The sequence below is a fragment of the Rhinolophus sinicus genome, linkage group LG04 (assembly GCF_036562045.2).
Source record: "Rhinolophus sinicus isolate RSC01 linkage group LG04, ASM3656204v1, whole genome shotgun sequence".
Classification (NCBI taxonomy): Eukaryota; Metazoa; Chordata; class Mammalia; order Chiroptera; family Rhinolophidae; genus Rhinolophus; species Rhinolophus sinicus.
Genome location: NC_133754.1, coordinates 14,368,477 through 14,386,759, shown reverse-complemented (window position 1 = coordinate 14,386,759; position 18,283 = coordinate 14,368,477). Strand labels below are relative to the sequence as shown.

At 36.4% G+C, this 18,283-nt stretch overlaps 1 protein-coding gene across 1 annotated transcript in view; it reads left to right on the top strand.

Moving 5' to 3' along the window:
- Window positions 1-18,283, top strand: part of DIAPH3 (diaphanous related formin 3) — a 438,451-nt gene that overhangs the window by 267,714 nt on the left and 152,454 nt on the right. The window contains exon 23 of the mRNA XM_074329349.1: window positions 10,916-11,041. Coding sequence (XP_074185450.1) covers window positions 10,916-11,041 — 126 coding nt within the window. The remainder of the gene's footprint in view (window positions 1-10,915; window positions 11,042-18,283) is intronic.

Here is an 18,283-nt window from a genome sequence, read left to right as displayed (position 1 = left end):
ATGTAATTCACATATAGAATTGCATCTGCTTACTAAAAGGGCAGTATTTGTAAAGTTTTACATTCGACAAATGAACACTTTTAACATAAAAGGTCTGATGAAAAATAACGGGGCCAGTCACAAGGTAATTACAGGACTTACGAAAAATATTGATAGTGCACTTGTGAGCGCAGTGTACTGATAAGGAGCCACAGGTCCAAGTTGTCAGATGGACAGCGTTTTGTTTTAAATCCTGCCCGTTTATTTTCAGGGATTATCTATGCAGAGTTGGCATTAGGAATTCAAGCTGGACATTCTTATATAGTTGGACTCTTATAGTGCAAATATAACCTGTTTTGGAAAGCAACAGAATGAAAAATAGAAAGACCATGGCCAAAATCCCTAGACAGATGAAGGATTCTATAGACTGACATTGAAGAACGCTAGGCATGGAGGAACTACTTGCAGCTAAAGATTGTTTTTTGAGATACTGAGCTAGGAACATTTCCTGAGTCGGCTCTGCTTGGGCTGATAGATGATGATGAAGAAGAAAACAACCTCAGGAAGACCTCTCTATCTTTTGGGAGGTTTGCAGACGGAAAGTGGCATCACTACAGCATCAATCTTTTCGAGAAACTAACAGTTTACAGTGTTTGCAGATTTTTGGCCAGCTACAGATTTGAAATAGCTACTCAAACAGTTCTATCAGTGTCACCTATGAGCCATAGCTAGCATCAAGTAACAGGACAGACCCACAGTGACGACCAAGGTCTTGGAGTTCTCTTAGACTGCTGGCTGTAAAGTGGTATTTACTGCACCACCGTTTTGCAACATCAAGTGGGAAATTACAAACAAGGTAGATGAAAGAAAATTTCAGAATGAGAGCATGCTGAAGGATAGCTTCGCACAGCAAATCTATGTGCTGTAAAGAAACCGAAGTAGTGGATGGAACCAACACATGGCAGTCTGCTGAATCTCATTGCTCGCAAACTTGACATAGAACTGAATGGGGGAAGAACTACCCTGTTTCCCTGAAAATAAGATCTAGCCAGACCATCAGCTCTAATGCGTCTTTTGGAGCAAAAATTAATATAAGAACCGATATTAATATTATATTACATTATACGTGTATTATATAAGACCTGGTCTTATATTATAGTAAAATAAGACCGGATCTTATATTAATTTTTGCTCCAAAAGACGCATTAGAGCTGATTGCCCAACTAGGTCTTATTTTGGGGGAAGCACGGTAGGGAGCCGACCCGAAGTTGCCGGGAGAATTGCCCTCTGCTCCCCAGAACCAGGTTATGTTTATGCAGCTTGCAAAATCTTGAGTTAGTAGTTGTATTAGTTTTTAGGGCTGCCATAACTAATTGCACACTAGCTTGCTTTACACCACAGATTTGTACTGTACCTGTTCGGGAATACAGAAGTCTGAAATCAAGGTGTCAGTAGGATTGGTTCCTTCTAGGGGCTCTCAGGGAGGAATCATCTAGTGCCTCTCTCAAAGTTTAGTCTGCCTGCAATCCTTGGCATTTTTCTGCCATCATTTTCATATTGCCCTCTTCTCTGTATCTCTGTGTGTCTGTGTCTCCTCATAAGGACACCGGTCATTTGATTTAGGGCCTACCCAAAATCCAGAATGATTTCGTCTCAAGATCCTTAACAGATTGCCTCAGCAAACATGCTATTTCCAAGTAAGTCATGTTCTGAGGTGCTGGGTGGACATAGGTTTTGGGGCGCCAGTATTCAACCCACTGCAGTCATCCATGGCTGGTGGTGGTAGGAGAGAGCACCATCATATTTGGGATTAAGAAACTGTTAAGCGAAATTACACTGATAGGGATATATGGAAAGAATTCATCATTATGTTGTGAAATATTTTGGTGTGTAAGGGGTGTTGTTGATGAGCTTGTGAAACACCCTTTTCTTATATCATCACATGCAAATATTAAAGCAGTTAAAATGGAAATGTATAATGTGCCTAAGGAATTTTTATTGGCAGGCAGTGACAATTATTAGGTCGGTGCAAACGTAATTGCGGTTTTTGCAATTACGTTTGCACCAGCCTAATATAATTACTCCAATAAGTGATTTCAGTGGACAAAATAAGAACATGACTCCAATTAGATTAGAAAGGCGTTATATTATGGGAGAAGCTGTTATTACTGTGACGCGAGACGATGGAGATTCAAATCCCAATCTACCTGTTGCTAGAGGTATAAATTTGGATGAGTTTCTTTACTCTAGGACTTAGTTTTCTTACCTATAAAATGGGGATAATTGCAGGACTTAATTCACAGGTATGTAGTGAGGATTAAAAAGGTTAGTATGTGTAAATATTTATAAAGCTTTAATAGCACCTAGTAAGCACTGCATAAATATTGTCTACGTTTGTTGTGGTGGTTGTTGTTGCTGTTATTTTCTTCAGGGATTATTTCTTGTTGACGCACATCTGCCTATGGTGCCGTTAATGCTGCAGGTAAACATGAATCTCTGGATACTGTATTATTATAGAAGTTTCATAGGTATTCTCAACTTATGTGAGCGGATTCCAACTGTGTCTTCCTGAGACTTATGCAAACTTTGGACTGCAAGGCCAAGAACTTTATAGGTTTATGCTAGGTTTATAGAGAATAATGGCCATATAGGAAATTACACAAATCCTAAGTGTACTCAATGCATTTTCACCACCTGGCCATACTAGCATATGGAATGGAATTTGGAAAATGGGTTCTATTTTCCCTCCTGTGCTTCATTCAGCCTGGCACATTATTTTTATATTTTGAACTTTGATAGAAGATTTTGTTTGAAAAAGGATTTCTACTGCTAAACAACCTTTAAGAACAAACTAGTCTTTGGCTAACTCTTCAACAACTTGGAGGGTTTTTGTTGTTGTTGTTATGGAGGTATGTGCATGTTGTTTCAAAAACAAATTTATTAGCCCAGAATTATTAAGGAATGCCATATGGAAATATGAACGGACACTTAAGATAAATAATATAAGTGATAGAAACATCTAAAAAGAGATTTACTCACTTTCATAGGGAAACCTAAAGAAAATGTTCTTCCCCTCTTCCCCTCTCCTCTCAGAAGAAGTCATCTTTAAGAATAAATTCAAAATTGATCAGTAGGGAGACCCTTTTGTTATGTAAATACGTCTATCACTGTGATGGCAGTTTCTCAGCAACTGTCTGTTAGACGACATATTTTAAGGAAAAAAAAACTAGCGCTCCTTAATAGTTTTTGATATGTTTTGACCCTATTAGTAAAGAACTCATTCCAGAAAGTTTTTTGACTTCTCCCTGCAGAGCAGACACTGTTCTAGGCACTAGTATTTAGCAAGGATTAGACTTCACTTTGAGTGACAGAAAAAAAAGAAGAAACCAGTGACTTAAATAAGATCCGTGCATTCATTACTTTATCAGTTGTCTACTTAATGCCTCTTCTGTCCGTCCCAGATACCGTGTGGGGTACTGGATAGAGTCCAGGAACACAGAAGTCTCTGCTCTGTTGAAGTTTACATTTTACACACAGAATGTAAACCAAAGAAAGAAGTCAGCGTACATTATGTCAGATGGTTAGCATTGGAGTTCCAGGGCAGGGCGTTTGCAGGTTAGGCTGAGTGGTCAGAGGCCCTGGAGAGAAGGTGGCCTTTGTGAAGGATGCATTTAGTTATTTCAGGGAGCAGCACTCTAGGCTGCTCTAAGGACAAGCAAGTGTAGAGGCCCCAGGCCCCCAGGTACGGAAGTGAGACTGGAACAGAGGAAGGGAGGGGGCGTGTAACAGGAGATAAGGTCAGGAAGGTAGCATGTGTAGGGCATGACTGGCCGTGGTAAGCGTCTGCCTTTACTCTTAGATGGGAAGCCACTGGAAGGCTTTCGAACAGAAGAATGACATCTGAATTGCATTTTCAAATGGTCAGAGTGGCTGCTATATTGGGGGGAAAATTTAGAAGAAAATGGCAGGAATGGGGAAACCACTTGAATGCTTTAATAATCCAGGGGAGAGGTAATATTGGCTTGAACCAGGAGGAAGTAGCACGGATGGTGACAAGGATTTAGGCAATGAATCTACTTTGAAGGTGAAAGCAACAGGATTTCCTCTGTGATTGAGTGTGTGGGGTAGGAGAAAAAGAGAGGGGTCATAAAACCAATCATTGACTGAGATGTAGGAGCAGATTTGAGGAGGAAGATAAGAAGTTCCAATTTGAAAATGTGAGTTTCAGATGTCTATTACACATCAAGGAAAGACGTCTAGTAGGCAATTGGAGTTCAGGGAAAAGAGCTCATCAGAGAAAAAAGATTGGAATTTTTCAAATCCAGAGGTGTGCAGTCCAGGACTTGTTAGGCTGCATGGTCTCCGGAGGCCAAACTTGAAAACTTGTCTCCTAAGTCAGTCAATCTATCCTTAATATTTACCATGAGACATTTTAAAAGCTATAACACCACCCTCCCATACACACACACACACACAAAACTATCCTGAGGGGACATTTTGAATGTTGTTACCAATATCTGTGTTATGGACCTCTTTTGTTTAATAGTTACCATGTTTTTGAACATCTTATTTAAAAAAAGACTTCTTACAGGTAAACATGGCTTTCTGTGAGATAGGCTTCTCCCAGTGATAGTGTTTTCTAAGGAGCTGTTTTGCCTTTAACACCCTCTTCATAGTTGCGGAAGACAAGGGAAATGGGTCAGTAGAACTGACCAGAGAGAGAAATGGGTCAGTAGAACTGACCAGCACCCTTTCGTTGCCTCTGCTTTCCTTCTACCTTCCCTCTTTCCAGGTTCCATGGCAAATATCGGCAGTCTTGCAGTGTGGCGATAACAATAACAGCAAAACCCTCACTGCATATAGTACAGTAAGTTAATTGGGGAATGCACGTGGTGATGTATTATTATATGGATTCCACTAGTAATCAGAGCAATGGGAAGAAAGAAAAGCTGAGCAGAGGAAGGTAAGACATCTGTTGAGGATAACGGGCTACTGGCTGAGCCTCGCTTTTTTCAGTTTACCTTTTCCTGTTACGAACTCAGCTGCAGTGTATTTTGAGTGTGTACCTTTTACCATCTTGTTAGTTTTGTGCTTTTTCACAGTGGTAATGGGTGTTATAATGGTATTCTAGCAGGTAGATTTTGTTATGACCCTATTTAATGTTCAGAATTTATTTTTTTTAATGCTACTGAGGTTGTTGTCCATCCAGTTTATTATTTTTAACTTGCACTTATAAAATATTCTCATAGTTTTATGAAATGCCTTTTATATTACAATCATCTAGGAAAAATTATTTTGTTGGGAGCCTGAAGTGCTATATCCTCTAGTTTCCCTCACAAAACAGTTGTGCAAATGAGTCTAGGAAGGTTGATTTAGGTTGAATGTTTATATTGCTTTATGGTAATAAGTTGTTGTTGAAACGTTCTTTAAAGAAATCAATTTCCCTGGACTGTATCATGATACTTAAGAGTGAATGTGACATTCTTAGTAAGTTTGTTATGAAATAATGACCTACAAGTCCAGGAGATAGTCACAGACGATTATTAATTAATTACAAAGATTACTTAAATGTGTGTAGTAATCTCCACTCTCCTTTCTTATTTGAAATATTAACCTGGTAAATCATAGAGGCCATCATATTACAGAAAGCCTTTGTTCATTATTGCTTAAATATTTATAGTTGTGATTTTTAACTTTTATTCAAAGCTGCTTTAACACCTCTAGTGTATAATTATCATAATGACAAGGCACTTGGAGACAAGTCTGTGTCTTAGAATTTAAGGTTTTATATATTCAGTCTTTTGTATTTTCGTATTTCATTTTTAATGCTTTTATCTCGAGAGGTTAAAGTTAATTCCAAAATCCATTCCTTCAACAAATGTTTGAGTGTCTGCACTATGTTGTGTAAGTGAAGATACAAAGGGATAAAATATGGTGTCTTCCTTTTAGGAATCCCCATTCAATTTGGGAGAGGAAGACTCATTAAAAAAAGATCAAAGTAATATAAGTATTTGCAAAGATGAGAAAATTACCAGGCATAATGGGTAGGGAGGACACCTCACCAGGGGGTTAGCTGGGGTTTTTGACTCTATAATTTTATAAATAGAAGTGACTGGTGGAATGGGCAAGGCAGACATTTCCAGCATCAGGTACAGAATGGATGAAGAGGGATAAGGGGGAGGGGAAGTACAAGAAGGATGTTGTTTTGGAATTAAATGTGGCTGAATAGGAAGTAGAGCCAAGCCAGGTTGTGTGTGGAGCTCAGATGTTGTCCCGTAAGCAGCTTCCTGGCTGGTTTTAAGCAGGGAAGGGACATCTTTAAATTAATGATTGAAAGGAGATCCCCATGCACAGTGTGGAGAAGGCACTGGAAAAAAACAGGAGGCGTCCAGAGATCAGAGAAGAGATAAGTGTGTCCCAGAAGACTTGACTAGTGTTCCAGCAAGCAAGGAATTAGGTCCTATTTGCCAAGTAAAATGTGAGGGACGTCATGATTGTTTGGATCTGAGAGTTGCAGGGAAGGGGAGGCTCAAGACTGGCAGGTTTCTAGCATAGGAAACAGAATTCATAGTTCTGCTGCCCACTGAGTGTGGACATTACAGATGGGCAGTTGATGGAGGGCAGAGACACATGATGTCTAAGGTGACAGAGACATCCCATCTGACTGAATATTAACCGAGTGAAATGCAAACGTTGAAATTGCCTTAAATAATCTAATGATGGTTATGTTTTATTACTTTTAAATAATGAAAAGAAATAAGAAAAAAATAAGATTTGATTTCTTGGTCAAGAAATGTGAGAAAGTCGAAAGATAAAATTCATGCCCTGGTCACATCCAGACACTCTGGTAAATTAACACTTCTTTGACGGTGTACAATGTAAAACCCTCTTTTGTAATTCGAATTTCTAATATTAAGAAAATGCAGTCACTGGTACCTCAAAAACTTGACACGTGAAAAGTGTGCCTCAAATTATGTTTGAAGATGTAAATAGGAGCTATCTATGGAAATATAATTGCTAAAAAAGAAAAACATTCAGGAAATGCTTACCCATCAGATGGCCCTAAACATTAGACTGTATGTTATTGGGCTACAATTTGCACATGCCTTTCTGTCTTCCAAGTGTGCTTTGGTCTCTATTTAAAAACCAACAGTGAAAAGTTGGTTAATTGCACTTAAACCCTCCTAATTGTAATGTACAAATAATGTATTGAGAGACTGCTGATGAAGCGTTAAGTAATGGCTTAGTGGGGTTTCCATCCCTGCAGTTGCACAGAACCATTTTTTAAGATGGCTTCCTTACTCTTTACGATGTCAGCCTTAACTGTTGGAATACGCCCCAAACGTTCCTAATATTTTACTCTTGAAATGAACAACTTTTCTTCTTACTTTGACTTCCACAACACCGTTCCTGGAATGATAATGATGGTGATGATTTTCTTTGCTTTTCCTTTGATTCTAATATTACTTATTTCAATTGGGAAGCTCTTCATTTCTTACTGAGTTCTCAGAATAAGAGTAACACCACCTAGTGCATGCACTCTATGTTTTTTTTAAAAAAATTGATCTCTTATGAAATATCTGTGTGGTCAAAAAAGGAGGTGAGATCCTTCCCATTTCACTGAGGTGGGAACTGAGCCATTGCTTCAAATCACAATGATAGAACATAGTTACTGACCACTGGCTATCAAGGAGTTGGATAAGGCTCAGTGGGTCAGCTAATAAGCCTTTCATCTGAACTGGGATCCCACTTCTTACCTCACTCAGAAGTGCTCACTCGCTGGGAGGGGTCTATGTTCAAGTCCAAGTAGCTGAGGGCAGCCCAGGAAGTTATACAGCTCTGAGGATGACAACCCAGGAATCAAAAATGTACTTCTCTTGCACCTGGAGTGTTGCACTGTGACCAGACACGCTTTTCTATATCCATGTGGCACAGTGAAAAAATATGTGTTTGGTCTTTTTCTTGGTTTCTGACATAGAGCTCCAAAAGATCTTTTGACTTCCTTAAATAAAAGTGTATTTTGTATGCCAAAGAGATGACTCCTGTACAGATGGGGGGCGGGGGGCCCTAGATAGTTTCAAAGTGGCAGCGGGGAGGGGCAGTGCTGGTTGCCAGAGCCACTACGCATGTGATGAGAGGGTTAGAGCTGTCAGTCCACCTGTGATCTCCAGGGATGGGAGAAGGGTGGAGATTGAGGTTTCTCAATCATACCTTGTCATGAAGCTTTCGTAAGAACTCGGCAGCAGCCGAGCTAAGGAGGTTGCTGCTTTGATGAGCACGTTGACATGCTGGGAGGGTGTGGAGAGGGCGCGAAAGCCCCACCACCTGTCCCCTCCCCCCATTCCTTGCCCGCAAGTGTCTTCCATTTGGCTCTTCCTGGGTTGTATTCTCTACACTAAAACTGTAATGGCAAGTATCACTTTCCCGAGTCCCATTGAGTCATCCTAGCAAATTGTGGAAAATAAGAGGGAGATGGCTTGCGAACCTCTGGATTTATAGCCAGTTTGTCAGAAGCATGGGTGGTTCTTGGGATTTGTGACTGTCGTGGGAGGTGAGGGCAGTCTCGTGGGACTGAGTTCTTAAACCTGTGGAGTGTGTGCTAACTCCAGGTAGTATCTGAATGGCATGGAAGACACTCAGTTGGTGCTGGAGAATTGGTAGGTATTGGAATGATGTCAGAAAAAAACAAACCAACTGTGTTCCCTCCCAATGTTTGCCTTGTGGTTTTTGTACATGGGAGTCCCTCAGAATTTTATATGTCCTTTCTCTAGATCTTTCCCGTACTTGATGTGTGCATAATAAAATTGTATCAGCAGACTAAATCATAGTATTTTAAGCTTGTGGTTTTATTCAGTGGTGTGTTACCACATTAACTTAAATTGCATTTAAAAAACACATAGTAGCATATCTATCTGTCATCCATCCATCCATCCATCCATCCATCCATCCATCCATCCATCCATCCAGAATGCTTGGGTATATTCTCTGTTTAGCCATATGTGGATTATTTGGTATTGTACTAGGCAGGAATATATGAATAAACAGTCATGTGAAAACAATAGCTGTGTACATAAATGTTTTTACAGACAAGTAGATAAGGGTTGTAAAAGTAAAATAATATATATAATTAATAATTTCTATATAGCTAAATGGTTAAAAATAAAGTCTGGTAAACTGCCAGAGTTTAAATTCTGGCTTCACCACTTGTGAGTTGTTTGACTTTTCAGCCATGCAACTCTAGTTTTGTCATCTGTAAAATGGGGATAATAACAATATCTATTTCATAATATTCTTGTAAGGATTTAAAAAAAATTAATTCAGAACACTTAAGACAGTGCGTATACACTCAGTAAATTTTAGCTGCTATTAGTATTATTATCCCTTACGACCATTACAACTATTATGACTTCTATTATTATGCTACTAATACACTTCTTTTTTAAACCTAATTTATAACATAATGTGGTTGTATGGCTTACAAACTCTTCTAAGCACATATTCATTGACAGCAAGATATATGGGGGACATGAGTTTAATCAATTGAATTAATTAATGCCTTAAACGTTGTTGTGATAGAACACTTTGTGCACTCTATTCTCGGAGTTATTGTCTCAATTTTAAGGATCACAGAAAGGGGAAACAAGTAGCAAAAAACTATAGAGAAAATATACACCATTATAACTTGGACTGGCTTCACTACAGTGGGAGCCAAAGGTTAAAGTACCATCACTCTTTAGGCATAAACAGCAATTAGATGTGACTGAAAAGTTCAGTTTTTGGGCTCATTAAACATTGTATCTGACAGTTAGCTTGCTAATTGTGTTTACAACAAAATAAGGTTTTCTTAACAGCTATAAATATGTTAGAACAGCAAATGTTATTTTGTGTACAGGTAGTTCAAAAACAAATAAAACTCCATATTCTTATGCAATAACATTTCTCATGCCTCCCTTCTATTCCATTCTTTGGAACCAAGGTTGTAAACCATAATTTTGTTTTGTTTTGTTTTTATAACACAATCCCATTTGGTTGGGCAATTAGGTTGCTTTCGAGGATATTCTCATCCTCACAGATGAAACATGACTTACACCTCTTCCTCAGGATTAATTTGAAGTCTGAAAATGCTTAAGAACCTAGAATTATTATATGTATTTTTTAATATATTCACATTAGTGGGAGTCAAGAGAAGTTTTAAATAAAATTTATTTGTACCTAAAGCAAATATCCAAAAGTTTGGTTTGAGCCACTATTTCTTCTTTATGTATTGTTCATTCTTTTTCTGATATATCATCTAAGATTGACTATGCAAAAATATTAGAAAGTAATAGTTAATGTCTGTCTTGCTGGGTGGCATACTGAGCGCTTTAGTGCCTTCTTTACCGTTTGTTCCTTCATGTGCATTGAGAGCAACTATAAGTCAAAGAAGGAAAGTCTTTATGAGATAACAAACACGCATTGTGCTTCATTCCTCTTGTAGACCAGCTTGGACAATAGAGAACACTTTCCCCCATCATCTTTGTGTACTCACTGTTCCCTCTCAAACAGATCATGATTTTGAAAAATGCTAAATTATATTGATCTAGGTTTAATTTTTAAAATATAGTGTTTCTTTGCCTCTGTATCTGAACGGACTAATTATTTTCACAGGGCTCAAGAGCGCTGGTTTTAAACAAAACCTTTCTTAAAAGTGTTTGTTCATATGAGCATTTTTTAAATTTCATCTAATGTCTTAAAGACCCATACTAATTTCCTTTATGCCTGATTTTGAAAATTGAAAGGTTTAAAAAAATAGAGTGAAATTTACCTTTCCTTTATTATAGTGAATGTTCTTACTTTAATATTGTAAGGTTTTCACAAATGTTTTGTTTCTAGAGTGTTTTACCTTTTATATATTATAATTTTGTCCTTTCAAGGCATTTAATATACTCTCTTTTAGTCTCTGTAGAAACGCTGGAAAAGAATTTGAAGCAGATGGGAAGGCAGCTTCAACAGCTTGAGAAAAATTTGGAAACCTTTCCCCCTCCTGAGGACTTGCATGATAAGTTCGTGACAAAGATGTCCATATCCTTTTGATATCTAAGTAACTTAAGTTACTCGTCAACTAGAATTGCAAATTATTTGATGTTTCAAGTACACTTGCATAACCAGAGATCATTCTATAGTACCAAATTATAGGTTTGACATCTGCCATCTTGCAGGGAAATTTATCAACGTGCTTATCTATCATCAATAATACAGAAATGTATTCTATTGTGTTCAATTTTTTTCCTTTATATCAACTTGGGTGATATTTTTCACTCATTTTTTTCCTTCCAAATGCCCTGTTTCCTTCTGATGTTAGTGGTAAATTGAAAAAACATGAAAACTCAATTTGAGAAAGTTTGAGTTCAACATCATGATGTGACTTAGGTGTTTTGAAATGTTTCATCGCTTCTCGGCCTTTTGGCTAAGATCAAGTGAAATGTTTCAGAAAGCAGATAAAGACTTTGTAAATTGGTGTGAAGAGTAAGCTTAATTTCAAGGGTTGGTATATATTAACAATTCATTCTCCAGAAACTTTATTTTCTTTGGAAATGCTACATAGTTCCATCATCAAAATTGAGTTTGTAACAATCACTTCTTGTGCAGGTATTCTCTAAATCCAAAATAGAATTGAGACATATATGTGTGCATATATATATATATATATATATATATATATATATATATATATATATACAGAGGGTGCCAAAAAAAATGTATGCACAGTTTAAGGTAAAATCTTTATCTCATATATATATATAAATAAAATTATATATATATATATAAAATTACATATATATAAAATCTCAAATATATACAATTTTGTATATATCTAGGTATAGATATATACAAAATTAATAGCATGAGGCTTGTGTCCTGCTTAATTTAAGGTTTCTTTTGAATTTCAATTATCTTTGGTTTCACTAACTTTGTGGCTTAATCCCTAATGAGTAATTGAAGTAATAAACTTTATTTCCTGAAACTAATGTTGAGTTGCTTTGCAAACCATTCTGTGAAATTAGAGACTGATATCTTTGTGTTATAATAAAGTATTACTATTCTGCATTATTAAAATCCCATGTGGACTTCAGAATTGTATGTGAAAGGATAACCCACTTTTAAAATGAGCTCTTATAAATAGACACTCCTAATATTTTAAACTGAGTTACTTGAAATAAAATAACTACTTTTCCTGTTTCTATCGCTTCTCCCCTGAGATTTGCCAAATCACAAAATTATTATTTGACTTGTCATAGATTTTATTGTATAATCTTTCAGCTTAATTGTGAATTAGTTCAATTTTAGCTTTCTTTACTTTATCTTTTGGGAAACATCATAAAAATGCACTCCAGCAACAATCAATTCAGGCTAATGTGTTTGTTTCCTTTCGTGTCTTTCCTCCTCATCTAGTTTCTTCTTTTATGAGGCATGGCGCCATTATCACGGCAGTGGAGATGAATTTTTTTTTTTTAAAACTAAGGATAAAGTCTATATTTGTTCATCAAAAATATATTTTGCAGTACCTTCTCATTTGGCAAAGTATGCTTTTTAAAACTAGATTTGTTATTGCAGAGTTTTAGTAGTTTTACCATTCTTAGCTTTTTTCCTCAATCATTTTATCATGTTAAAATATTCATATGTAACAGTCTATTTTAATCATTAAGTACTGTTAACTGACGTATTGTTATTGTTCCCTATATAGAAAGCAGTTTAGAAAACATTTTGCTTGCATACAGTTTCTGGTAATACATTGTGAGTGTACTAATTATGACGGGCAGGTCTCTGGAACATACAATGTCAGATAAATCCCTGAGCTTAGAGTCGAGTCCTGCTCAGCAGACGATCTCGGGACCTATCAATACTTGTATTCATATGACACAAGAAGCTGAGTGATGTTGGCTTCTTAAAAGGTATGCATCTCATAAAAAGCAACTAGCAGGAAATCAGAAACAGGAAAGATGATGCTTTGTTGAGAACAATTTTTCACTCTGAGTACAATTATACTCCATGGGCATGAAAGCTACTACATCCTGTCGCTAAATATCACAACCTAGCAGCCTCTAATGAACTGATTAGCATTCATGTATCTCTTGGAAGTCAGATATATGAACAGTTGGTGCACTTTGCTATTGACAAAGCTGATGATCATAAATATTCTTTGCAGAGATTAGATTGCTTTTCCTCTTAGATATATTAGTTTCAAAGTAATTATATCACTCATTGCAAAACTTTGTTTACTTTAATTAGGACTGACAACAAGTCAGATCTTGAATATTAAATGCATTTATACAGATCTTATTAAAATGGCAAATTGTGAGCTTCTTAGATCTTAGAAAGTAGAAAAATTTGGAAACCAAAATGCACAATGAATAAAAATGTATTCAGCTAAAGTGTGGGTTATTAATGCTCAGAATTTTAAGTTTTCATGCTTATTAGTTGAAGCATGAAATATTTATCTCAAATATTTCCAATTCTGAAAGGCTATGTGTTATATCCAAGATGTTAAGATATAGTTTTACAAGGAGATACTTAGTGTAAATGATCATAATTTAGTGAACTATTCAATAATATGTTAATCAAATTGTCTTAAATTATGATATGATTTTGTTATTATATGAAATGTCACTAATAGCATTCAATTATAGTATATTGTATTTTTATTTTTCCGTACCCCCTCTTTCTTTACATTCACTTCTTAATATAAAAAATGTGAATTTAACCCATCCTTTAAAAGGCATGTACAATTATTTCATACATATCACGTTGACTTTTAGTAATTATTATGTTAGTTTCCAATTCCTAAGCCTGGTCAGAAATATAATTAGTGTTGAATAGTTCCACGGTAAATATTTGCTTGAAAAATGCATAACACAAATTCAAGGCGAGGTCACTAATATTGTTACATACAAACTATTATGTGTGAGGTGTTCATACATACTTACTAAATTGTTTTTAGTGATAAAATTAAGAAAATGCCAGAATTTGTGTCATGCAGTGATTGTTCCTTTCTTTTGACCTTTAAATTCTGGAATATCTCTTATTTTAAGGGGGGTGGGAAGTCCTAGAGCATTGCTCCTGAGATTCTCCTTGCACAAACCTTAATCTTTCAATTTTCTTCTCATCCCCCCCAAGATTCTTAGAGAAAATCATCTTGCTAGCCATTTATATATTTTTGTATTTATCACAATTCGTGTAACAAGTTACTTGACTCTTTTCTATGTTATAGTCCTTAAATTTCTTCATTACAATCCTGCTTTGTTTTTGCACTTTCTTTTTTGTTGTTCCACTATAGCAATGTTTTAGTCTCTTCTGAAATTACAATATAGATGCTAAGACATCTCAATATAAATTCCTTGAGAGAAAGACTTACATTTTATCTATATTCCACACCGCATAAAGTATAGCATTTTTCAGGTAAAGGAACTCAATGCATTTTTATTTAATTGAACTATGGTTAGGAAGTAAAATGGAAGAGTGGAATGGATGAAATATAAACTTGTATAATAATACATGATCCATTTGCAAGAGTGAGAAGTTGGGTAATTGGGTGATTTGTCAGAGCAGATTTTTATTATATTGAATTAGTCTCCCTCCTTCCTTTTTTTTTCTCTCCTGCCCATCTTCCATTAACCGATTCTTAACAATCTTTTAAGATGTGGGTTAAAATATCCTGCACCCCATCCTTTATGAATCTTCAAATTTATATTGATCTTTTCCTTCTCTAAAGTCTCATTACACTCACTAAGGTTGTTACAGAACTTGGTGTCACTGCTGTTTTACAATCATGCCTCAGTTGTTTCTGTCAATGTCACCTTCTTCTTAGCCAGACTTGCCTGGCTACCCAACATAAATTAGCCTCTGTCACTCTGTGTAACATCACAAAATGTCATTTCCTTCATCATCACTGTTGGAATATCTCATTCATTAACTTCTTTATCTGTCACCACATTCTAGAATGTTTGTTTCATACAAACAGGATCTTTGATTACCTTGTTAACTACTACTGTCTTCCCTCCTGCCTGGAGGAGGGGCATGCAGTGGAGTTCAGTGAATACTTATAGATTGGCCGGCTGACTGGCTGGATCCTGGGTACTTAAGAAGATCTATAAAAGGTATCAGACGTGTAAGGCTCATTGAAGCTGATCCCTATCAGATGTGTTAACGGAAGTAGTAGATGTATGTGGTAGGGGAAGTATAATAATGAGGGCAAGGCGTAAGAACAAATGGAGACAATGCTCGTGCCGGGTGGTTTGGGAGGGAGCAGTACTTGCTGACTAGGACTTGAATCCCACGTCTTCTTCTTGCTACGTGGTTAGCCAACACTGTTTGTGGCTCAGCGCCTGTGAACACGCATCTGGTTGTCAATACACTTTTCAAATGGGAGGATTACAGATAAAAATTCACAAAAATTTGGCCTGAGTCCTGGTAAAGGAATAGAAAATAGATTTCATAAAACATCAGGTAATTGGAAAAATATCAATATTTTTATAATGAATTTTATCAAATGTTTATTTTGTTGAGTAGCTCACCTATGTCTTTAAACTCTGTACATACATAGGACTTTATGCTGGAGAAACAACAAAGCCTTCCTGCTACTTAGACGAGCATTACTTTTATCTGCAGTTCAACAGTTGGCACAAGAACACCTATGTTTGTTTTTCCTTTTGGGTGATGGTGATGATTTTTTTGTCTAAATGTTTTACCATCCCTTAATGAGTGGCCCCTCAGGGATGACATAGAGTGCCTCATTAATGTAACTGTATTCCATTGTATTCCATTGTATCAGACAATCATTTTAAACTTCTGAGAATTTGGCTATTTCTAAAAGTGTCTTAGTTTAATCACAGTTTTACCATTCTTGTGGGTAATTCCAGTTATTCAAATCTCCGCTTCATTTTGGGGGGGAGCAAATTGTTTCATAGATAATTATAGGAAAATTAATTTATAAAGCTCTCCAACTGTTAGAATAACACCATGTAATTCCCATGGTTTTGGCTCTTCCTTGGTCTTCTTCCCATCACATCTCTTAATAGAGTTGTATTATTTTTATTAAGTAAGCCCAGGCATATTTCTGGTGTTCCATTAACTTTTGATTCCTACCTGAAAATCCAAAAAAAGGTTATTGGATAATACTTACAGCTTTATTTTGTCCTATTTACCAAATTGATTCTTGAGAACAGGCGTATTCCAGGTATTAGAATAAAATTATGAGGATTTGTGTAGTATCTGTTGCTAAAGTTCAAAGCCTTAAAGCAGTAATGGGGCAGAAAAGCAGTAGCTGTAGAATGATATAATTAGAAATACCCACCAAACTAGTATAACCTATTGTCCAAGATAACTACTATTCAGGGCATCTGTTAGCTCTTCATATTACATCCAAATTGTGTGTTTGTGTGTGTGTGTGTGTGTGTGTGCGCGTGCGTGCACATACACGTGCAATTTTATGAATAGAGCGTTCCATGACTTTCATTAGACTTTTGAGGGGGACTGTTACCCTCCCTGCCAAAGCTTAAGAATGATGACACTAGAGTAAAATAAGTAATTGGCACCAATATAATTGTACATGATTAAACTTGATACAGCTATGAAGGTGGAGCACCGCCTGTAGAGAAGGGGCTGACGAGCAGAGGTGACCATCCCCCAGAAATGGGGTCAGAACAGAGCACTACTATGGAGTTGGACTAGAAGGGGAAAACTCACAGCGTCATTCCAGAAGAGTACAATAGACTACAAATGCTTTATGTAGTCAGTGGGGGAAAAAAGATCACTCGTAGGTCTAGAGATTAGAGCAGAGGGGTTCATGTAAGAAGAATTGAATGAAGCCTTAACTACTACGTTTAGACATGCAAAGGCAGAAAACAATTTCTCTTTTAGATAGGAGTTAAGGATATATAAATAACCTGTGTGGATGTAGTCTCTATCTGGGACATAAATAATTTTAGGCGGGAGTTTATAGATTGGATAGATAAACCAATGTTGATTTCTAAACTTGCTAGGTAAATGAAGGAATGATTATGTCACAGTCCAAATGAATCACCCTATGTTCCATTTTGTGATAGTTTCTGAATGCATTTCAAATGTTTTTATTTATATAAATTCACTTACAAGATTTCATGAATATGGGTATTTCATAATACCTGTCATGTGTGACTACATTGTTATGATTTCTTGTGACTTTGTGATTTGACTAATTATGCAAAATCTTTTCTTCATCTAAGAATTAAACAATGATACCACATATAACAACATTAATCTCTGTTGCTCTTATAATCTAGAGTCTAGAAAGTGTAAGGAGGCATTTTGCTATTCAGTTAAATATAAACTGAGCCACAAAAAAGATCGATAGATTTTCTTAAGGTCATTAAAAAGCTTTCAGTTCTTGCATTAGAATCCAGACTCCATACATACTAGTCTATTCTTTCTTCTAAATGACTGTATACAGAAGGTGCCAAAACAATGTATACACATTTTAAGAAAGGGAAAAAAATGTATTAAAATTGTAATATTTGCTATATACCAGTAACAGAAGATGAATACAAGTCATGTGTATACATTGTTTTGGCACCCCGGGTATGTAAAACTAAGCAGAAAATAGTATGAAGAAACATGGGCAGAGAAGGGAATAGGTAACCTGTGGATTGACTGTAGACATGGGTACAGGTGACTTGTGATTGGCTGAGATACCTCTGTTCCTTTTAGGGAGGTTGAGTTCTAATTATCAGAATTCTTCTAAGCCCCTTGGATACACCATTTGTCTTGCAGCAGTGTTGCCTGTTTCATCTTTGGTCTTTTTTTTCCCCCTTAAAATGAAGGACCTGGATCAGTTTCCTTATTTTATCCTATACTGGGAAACCCTCTGAATAGAGGAACCATATCTTTTTGACATTGTGGAAAAGTTTTTTTTTGTAGATGTAAACGTTCCATTTTTGGTTTCTTTCTCTTGGTCTGAATGTAGTTATTTTGTTGCTGAGTTTTTAAGAAAAGTGGTGTGCTAATGTCTGTTTATCCTTTGGGTCAGTCAGAGATGATAAGATGACATCAGTAAGTTTAATTCTGTTATGTTCCATTTCTTTAAATGTCCCAATTTAAACGAGCCATAGACAATTGTGATCGATGCTCTTAAGGAGTCATCTTTTCAGAATGCGGTGTGGTGATTTTATATCTGACTGCATCAGCAATTTGTCACACCACCAGGGAATTCTATGGTTTGTTTAAAAAATGTGTTCTAATGCCACTAGCACATTCACATTAAGTCAGTTTTCTCAGTCTGGATGTACCTGAA